The 9129-nt window shown below is 40.3% G+C and overlaps 1 protein-coding gene across 1 annotated transcript in view; it reads right to left on the bottom strand.

Annotated features, from left to right (window-relative positions):
* Positions 1-327: 327 nt before the first annotated feature.
* The window catches only part of LOC130583973 (rab effector MyRIP-like), a 165691-nt gene continuing 156889 nt past the window's right edge, over positions 328-9129 (bottom strand). The window contains exons 8-10 of the mRNA XM_057383684.1: positions 5503-5680; positions 4500-4595; positions 328-1115 (exon numbers count right to left, since the gene is read on the bottom strand). Of these exons, the coding sequence (XP_057239667.1) occupies positions 328-1115; positions 4500-4595; positions 5503-5680 (1062 nt within the window). The remainder of the gene's footprint in view (positions 1116-4499; positions 4596-5502; positions 5681-9129) is intronic.

Here is a 9129-nt window from a genome sequence, read left to right as displayed (position 1 = left end):
TTGGACTGGATTTCACAAAAAGTCCATTTTGAATTTCTGCTGCTCATTAGCTTTGTTCCTTACCAGAACATTTGCAGACACTGCAGTGCARATTCCCAGGCATATGAGTTATTTCTTATTCCAAGAACAAAGAAGTTAAAAAGAGCCCCCCCGAACAACAAAACAAGTGATTAATTAACATTTGTTAGCTGTTGACAAATTCTGAGGGTTTTTTTTTWAAAGAGCACTGTATTTTACAACAAAGTCTTTGATCAGATGAAAGTGGCCCATTTGAGAACAAGGTAAAGACTGTTCATGGTGTATCTAACATCCTACCTTTGCTTCTTCTCATTTAGGAGACATGAGGAAGATAAAGCTTGCTAGAACACTCCACTCCCACTMATGATTCACATGATATTGCMAGCATAGCCTAATTAGTTTTGSCCAGCTCTTTTTGAGAATGCATTTRTTAAGCTCAAACACAATTACCTGACTTAAAATCATCTTGTTGTCTTTTGCCTGATTCTTTTCTTCACTTAAGTCTTCAGAGATGGCTTTGTTCTTCCACCTTCTTGATCTCTTTTCTACATCATAATGGACTTCTTCGGTCTCACTGCTGTCCGAATACTCCAAGCTAGTTGCCTGTGGATTGAAATTTACATCCAGTTCTCCGTGGAAATGTTTCTTTTCCATTCTGGGCRCATCACTTTGAGTTCTGCTTTGCAACCAGAGAAGTTTGCTAGGTCCTTTAGCTTCTTGGGAAGAGTTCACTGAAGATGTTTCGGAATCAGAGAACAGTGTCTCAGTGTTGGTGTACAGGCCAGAGGAGGGGGAGGTCACTGCCTGGTACTGATCGTCGCCATAAACCCACTCAGAGCCATACTGGGAACCGGAGTAGTAGAAGTCGTCTGGCAATTGTCGCGGTCTCCGCCGCAGCTTGTTCAAGGCCACATTCCAGTCATAGTCATCCTCGCTGTCCGAGCCCATCTCGTCGTAGGCGGACACAATGCTGGACTCGTTCTCCAAAGCTTTGAACACCTGACTCTTTGGTTTGGCGAGCATTCGAGGCCGAGGCAGAGCGACGTTCTGCAAAGCCACCCAGTTTCCATCAGTGCTTTGGAAAACGGAAGGTGGACCTATGGGAAGAAAGCAAGAACGACTATGAGCACACTGTGAAAGGCTGATTTTACCTGCCACAGACTGGAGTTTCAGCAAAACTAACAAACAAATGCAAATGCTGCTGCCACGTGAACTCTCCTATGCTAAGAACCAACCATTCAGAAGCCACCACTTCAAGCTACGGTGATGACTAAAACGTGAGAGCACTCGGACTAAAACTTTTTTCCAAAAGAATTATTAGCAAAGACTGATGGAACATCAGTACACAGACACGTACAGATCCTGAGTTTTGCAAATGTCTTTGATTCTGTGCACAATTCTGGTCGCCCACATTGAAAAGGAAAGATGGAAAAAGAATCAGAGAAGAGCAGCAAAGGTTGTACCAGGTTCTGGAATGGTGTCCATTCAAGGTATGATTAGCTAAGGCAGACTCTGCCATCTGGAGGAGCGAAGACTGTGGGAATACACCAAAAGGGATGGGGGAATCTCTTCCAGCCTACTACTAGAGGGCATGAAGTGAAGCTTGAGAAATCAAAGTTCTAAACAAACAAAAGAAACGAGATGCAATGGATATCAGACCTATGGAGCTTCTTGCCTAAGGTTGTTCTGGATGCTTGAAATGATCTGTGATAAAAGAGAGATGACTATGGACAGGGAAGAGAAATCCAGTAAAATATACTAAATAAAGAAAACCACTTGTGGCTGAGATAGTAATTAAGTTGAAAGCTCTAGAGATTCAGAGCCTTTTCAGAGGCAGTATGAAAAATACTTGCTTTGTCCRAATCTCTCCTAGACTCTTGCTTACGGCTGCTGCTGCTGTACCCCAGACTGAACACCAAATGAACTTTCTGTCTGACAACAAACACTGCTGCTTCGTATACCTACACTTTTTCAGAGTATCTTTTACCTCTCCAACATAAAAAACCAAAAATAAAGTCACAAATATGCTCAGAAAGTGCTGTTTAACTCTCATAACTTGGAAAACTGCATTTCTTCTAAATTTAGATTTAATTTCCAATCAAACTTCCCCTCATGGGAAATATGAATGTGTGATGACTCTGCCTTCTGCAGCACTTGAATAAATGTATGCCATGGATTTACCCAGTAATCCAGCCTACTGAATGAACTTTTCAGACTTATGGATTTCTCCCATGGGTTCAAGTTTTTTATTTTCAGATATGTATAGAAATAATAATAATAATATAAATTATATATATAATAATATAAAGCATTCATTTTCTCAAACTGTAAGCAGAACATCACTATTTTAAAATGAACAAATTTCTGCTGTAGATGATAATCAGGCATTTTGCATTAGATGGCTATAAATATTTGGATTAAAAGATTACTTTTTTCCTGGAACTCTTMATAAAGAACATCAGCATGCAGTAAAGTGTGCTTAGTTTAAAAAAAAAAAAAGTCTGAGGTGCACTACCACCACCAAACACCCCCAGAAAAATAAAAATTAAATGGTAATTAAATTTATGAGCTATGAGAAATTTAGGTCAATTTTTGCATTTCTAAATCATTTGAAAGCTTTTGTCTTGTTAACACTTCCTAAATTTCAAGTCAATTCAGAGAAAYTGAGAAAATATAATTCTTACTCTTGCTTAAAAAGGAAATCAAAGTAATACTGGTTCTCTTGTAGCAGTGACCAACCAAGGATGTAACTGAAGTCAGGTGTGTAAGGAGAACTAATCATTCTTTACTGTAACCCGATGTTGGAGGGGAAAACCCAAACAAGCTGTCAAGCACAAGAAACTTCTGCTTGTTCACTTTTTCTGACAATCACTAATCAAATATAGGGTTCTCTTGAGAGAACTTTCCTTAAAAAACATCATTCCTTCAGACAAAGCCAACAGGCTCTGCAGCATATAAATCTCCAACAGGAACTCAATTCAGCTACACACTACACAAATGTAATGGGGAGCCACATAGTTTTTCTCCTCCAAACCATATCCACTTTTTTTTTAACAATACCACATAGGAATCAGTCAACCAATCCTGGTTAACTGAAGAAAGGACAGGATAGTAGCTGATTCTGTTTTAGAGAGCAAACAGGGTAGAAAGCCACTGAGAACTCAGGAAGCTGATTCAGTTTTATTCCAACTTCTACAATGTCAAGTGTTCCCTTCCYGATCTTTCAAAAATAAGTCACTTACTTGAAAGAATTAATTTTGTACACAATTCTTTGGGCATAAACTATAATTCATCCACGTGAAAAGGAAAAAAAGATATAAGAAGTTTCATTGTAAGACTTGATAAAGGGGGGAAAAAAGCRCAGTATGATGACTTGGCTCTTGAGTCATCATTTAAATCAATACAAACTGTAACCAAAATGAATTATGAACTTTTTGGCTACATGCCTAAAAAGCCCATTGATGTCACCACATCAGACTCTTAGGTTGARATTTCTTTTGTTTTGTGTCATACTAAAAAGCTGTTTATTACAGCACAGGTGAGATCATATTTGCAGATATTAGCACCATCAGCTATTTATTATTAGCCTAATAGGCACCATCATTTCATCACAAATGTGTTTTTGAGATGAAAGAAGCAGAATAAATCCTCTGAGGAGAGCACCTGAAAAGAAACTGGGTCAATTTGTTGTTCTGCTGTGGTTTAGCAATTATTTAATACTAAATTGCTCTACAGTTGAATTCAATGGGATTCAAGYGGATTCTTAAATTTAAGCACCAAATTAACTGCTTTACTGAAAATAGACCTTCCACTAAAATGCCCAGGAGAAAACCACTTCTGACAGTGGTTTGATTAAGAAATTCAAAAAGTAATGCATACYCTTTTAAGTCAGATTTTATTACCACTTTAATATTAATTTCCTTTTAGAGGGAGGAAAAGTCTCAAAATTGTCTAAATTTCAGCCTCCCCAGTTATCAACTTGCATTACAGATAAAGAAATTGAATGGATGGGCAGCCTCCATCCCTGGTCCCCACCAAACCCAAAGACATGTTTTGGCTGCTTCTCTTGCTAGCTCCTAGTGAGGCAGCTGTGGGAGTTACAGCACCGGGGAACTCACCCTACAAAAGCATTTTCCACTTGCACAGCTTCATGAACCAATGTGCTACAGGGGTCAGATGGGCCCTACAGCTGCTCTACAGGAGAGCAAGCAAGAACAAGCAGACTCTGTCATGGGACGATAACACTTGGAGCCAGGGAATGCTGCTGCAATGAGCAGTTCAGCTCTTGTGCAGCTGGAGGGGTGAAAACTCTTTGGTGAGTTAGTTGCCTGGTGCTGCACTCTTGTGGCCTCACAAATACCTCAGCCAGAACAAGAGAGGCAATGGAAACAGGACCACCCCGAAAGCAGGAGCCACAATTGCAGAAGCACAGAAAGGGTTAGGTTGGAAGGGACCACAGCGGGTCATCTGGTCCAACCAACCTGCACATGGCACAGGATTGCATCCGGGTTCTTGAATATCTTCAGTGAAGGGGACTCCACAGCATCTCTGGGCAACCTGTTCCAGCGCTTGGTCACCTGCATAGTGAAGAAGTGCTTTCTCATATTCAGGTGGAACTTCCTGTGCTTCAGTTTCTGCCTGTTGTCTCTTGTCCTGTTGCTGGGCACCACTGAGCAGAGCCTGGCTCCGTCCTCTGACACCCTCCCTTCAAATACTTATATATATTCACTGATACCTTCTTCAATGACAACCTGTTTTTCTGCCATCTAGAAGTAAGCAGGGAATTGCTTTCTATCCCAGGGTGCTGATTCAGGAATGGAGCTGACTTGGAAAGCTGCTCACCACCCATCATCCATATTTACATCCATACCTGATGCATGATGACAGAGGTCAGATCCAGGGAAGCTGCTGGTCTGTAAAGTTCCTACTCATACAGCTTCCTCCAGCTACTCAGGAAGCACCAATGAGTAGGGCTGCATACTACACTGCATTTGTGAATTCAACAGGGTTGAAAATAAAGTTGCATGGAGGAACGCTAAATCTGAATTATTTCAGTGATTGGCTCACTGTGTAACCCCATGAACAGTTMCCCTGTGCCACAGAAGGGATACAATGGACAGCTGCAAACTCCTTCAACTTGAGTTGAAGAACTTTGAAGACAAAAAAGGGCCCTTGGGCTCTTATGTCTTAGAAGCTTTGAAATACATCCAAACTAGTTGCCTAAATTTTGTAATAAAGTTCCAAAATAAAGTCCACAAAGACACAAATTTTGAATAGTTTTTTTTAAAAAAACATTAAGGTAAGCAATGACATAGCCCAACAAAATTGTGACACAGCATCATCAAATATACATTTTAGATGTGATCTCTGAAAACACAGAGGTCAGCAGAAATGTCCTCAAGAAGGTCATTGCTTTMAGTTGTATTTATTCCACCCTTGAGTGAGAACCAAAAAAAGAATCTTATTCGTACTAGAAATATTTACTTGTTTCATTTAGCCTGTCTACACTCTTCCAGCTGGGTAATGCAGAGCGCTTGCGTTCCTTCTGCTTCCTGGACTGTCCCTTTTGCTGCCTCCGAAGAGCCTCGGTCACAGACGATGCAGGGTCTTGTCCTTTACTGGCCRTATCTTCACTAGCCAGGGAGAATGCAGACTGAGACCTCTGTGGGATTAAAAACCAAAGACTTTAATTTAAAAATAGAAGAAGTTAATTATCCACCTCTTTGCCATAATCAGTATTCAGTTACCCATGGAAGCGTGGGATCTGCTAACATCACAAATGGGATTTAATGTATTCAAAAGAATTGTTTCAGCATTAGATTGCTTATTTATGTGCATTTCTGATGCTATGCAAAGAGGCAGGAAATTGTTTGTACTACCATGGASCAGATGGAGAGAAATAATTAAGGTGAAGTTGTTGGGATTGTGCTTAGTGAGGACYGATATCTAAGTGCTCCGACTCAAGTTAGCCAGAAAGGGATCCCATTGTGGYGAGACATGATGATCCATTGTTGGCTCAACAGGCCATCTGGTGTAACAACTCGCAGAAGTTAAAAGTTACAAAAGAAAAGCAAACAAACAGCCTGTTCCCCAGAAAYAGATATGCAACTCAACTGATTTTAATGCAGAATTCTCTTTGCTAGGACATACATACATAACACCCAATATGCTGAGCAGTTTTATGCACTCTTACTAATGAACTCAACATAGCCCCCAATAGCACATCTATTTAGTTCTAGGAGGGTGACATTTCAAGGCACAGAAAGGTAAAATACTGTTATGATTGCAAATCAGCCCTGGGTGCTACTGAGGGGAAGGGACTTCGGTTCCAGATAAACGGATCAGACATTTTAGTTTTGACTTAGGCACAGAGAAGTCAGTCAATTACAGAAGACACATTTAAATTTGGCCTGTTTTAGAAAGCTATGAACACTGGCAGTGGGCAGCTGATTTCARGAGAACTMACACTTGCATATCAAATCACACACRTAGCTCCAGGAACAAGGCTACAGAGATTGAGTTAAGTTGCCTTTCCAGCAGAGTCAGCRGAAGACTGTACATGTCAGGGTTTCAAGTGTCTGCTTTGCACAGCCCAAGCTGGCACTCTCAAATCTTTGTTCATTTTTACTGATGTTTAAATTATAAATAATTAACTAAATCTCAAAAGAGCCGTTACTCTCAAAAGAGCCAGTCTTTGCCTGTATCAGAGGTCTGCTTTGTGCTGGTGCAGGTGAGATAAAGGACAATTTGACTCAGCTACTTTCAAGTCCTTCAATTCCCAGGACAGCATAAGCATTGCTGCGAGTCCTGCTGGCTCAAAAGCCACACTTGTACCACTTTCTGGCTGCACTTCCTTTCATCTGAAATGCTCCTCTGTGGGACCCATGTACCATGCCAGAAGATTTCATTAACTGCAAATCTTCGTGTACCCTTGGCTCCGCAGTAAAAGGAAACACAATTAAGCACAAGGGTTTAGTTTGGCTTCTGAATTCATGAAGAAAAGCCAGAATTATTACCCTAGAATCAAATATTTTCTATAACTATAATGACTGCACAACTTTGTTAATTTTGCCTATACAAAAACACAGGTTCTAATATGATACATTGGAGTGTTCCTTTCAAATTCAGTGATATAAACTCGCAATAAGATCAAAGTACTGCGTATTTTTACTATAGGGATTTTTTCAGGTGCATCACCTTTACAAGCCAGCTATATTYAAGTGTATATTTAGTCTGTTCCAAACCTTAAACTAGATCTTCAAGTGGTCWAGATCATCTGAGTCCTTCTTATCCTTGTAAAAGGGTTAATAATTTAATGCAATGCATACCTGTAGGTACAAAAATTCTTTCGCTACAGAAAATTGGGTCATAAACTTWGAATTCATCCTGGCAGGATAGAATAGAACAATAGAACAATTGGACAATAGAAATTTCCCAGCTGAACTACAACAAGTTTTAACTGGGCTGTGGTACACTTCACTTTGTCGTAAAGCTAAAACTACCAAACTTGCCATGTTTTCAATAAATTAGGTCTGCTAATTTATGTGTCTACTGCATCCATCTTTTGGTATCTTCGTGTTAAAGTTGTTACAGACTGAAAGCAGCATGTTGGGGCTGTCACTATTTTCATGGTACCACTGATATTTCCTCAGGGCACTTTTTTTTTCCATGGCAGACATGAGAGATAAGATGTGCTGAAGACCCAGAAGAAGGAACAGCCAATCAGTAAWATCTATTTTCCCTTATTACTCAAAGAACTGAATTGTTAAGAAGAAGAGTATCTGGAAAAAGCAGTAAGTTAAGTCGCCAGTTAAATTATACCCGGACTCAGATAATGAGAATAACGTGTTTTTCTTGTTATGTAAAATCTGCATATTTGTCAACTTTCCTGTTTAGTTTGAATGGCAGCTTCTTGTGTGTCTGCTCACCATTTCATGAACATCACAATCAAGTGATGCCATTCCAGTGATGGCAGGGTCTGCTCTTTGCTCCCAACCCACCTGACACCTGCCAGAAGCTCAACCCTGACAAGGCAGAACTTGGCATGGGCTGTGAGAGCCCCTGGGAGATGGGCACCCCTGCCCCCAGTGCCCGAGCAGGTTAAAGCCAGCTCAGATGCACCTGCAGATAAAGCTTTCAGAAGGACTGAAAGAGAGACACAACAGCTTCAAGGATTTAAAAAGGAAAAGATTAACAGCCGGGAGGATGAAAGGAGCTGAAAAASAAGGAAGCACAGAGAAGAAAGTGGACACAGTCCCATGTGGTGTAGTAGCTGTAGGATTTCCAATATGCTCAACCAAACAAGCTTATCTAGCAAAAAGCAGATTTTGTTAAATTGTGTGCTAAACTTTTRGGTAAGATCAGAGGGAAACTGTTCTGCACAGTTTCTGCAAGGTCTCTGTGGAGCATGACATTGGTATTATCGAGGAACCACTGCTAACTCCCAGGAATTCCAGTTGAAATACAGCAAAAGGTAAAGCTCTTGGTGCCTCCAAAGCTTGGCTTGAGGCCATCCTCATTATTTTWCTACACTTTATGTGAATTTTTGATAAAATCTGTGCTGGTCTGCTCTGCTARAAGTACCATCTCTTCTCACTGAGGATGGTTCAATGTCACAGAAGGCTTAAGGAGAGAAAAGTAATGGCATGATATAATAGCTTGGCTGCACCCCTGCATTTAGAGYCTGAAAAAGGAAGATGCTGTTGAACCTGCACTCTTCACTATGACATTTGCAGTTCTCTGGAGAGATTGAAATGATTAACAAGTGTCCAATTCAGAAGAAAAAGTAAAAGTAGAGGTTTTGGTTATTTCTTGTACTGAAAGTTAATTTTAGATAGGGATGGAGGGACAGACAGTAGAGTTGTGTTTTACTCAGACAAACATGGGTGGAAATAAAACATGAACACTGATTCCTGAGCAGTTCAAATCACTGGTAGCACTGATAATGACACAAAAAAGAAGTGTCAATAGCCAATCTCAGTGTAGGAACATGACAGAAGCATAATCTGGCATGAGAACAAATCAGTCTAAATTGACTGTATTTTTCAGAGCACAAAAGCAAATGTTTGTCTACAAGTTTACCTCCAATCAATTAGCAGCCTCAGTCATGAC

The sequence above is a fragment of the Malurus melanocephalus genome, unplaced genomic scaffold, assembly GCF_030028575.1.
Source record: "Malurus melanocephalus ecotype Western Australia unplaced genomic scaffold, MMel_1.1 scaffold_652, whole genome shotgun sequence".
NCBI lineage: Eukaryota > Metazoa > Chordata > Aves > Passeriformes > Maluridae > Malurus > Malurus melanocephalus.
Note: the sequence above shows the minus strand (reverse complement) of the source record. Positions and strands in the feature narration are given on the sequence as shown.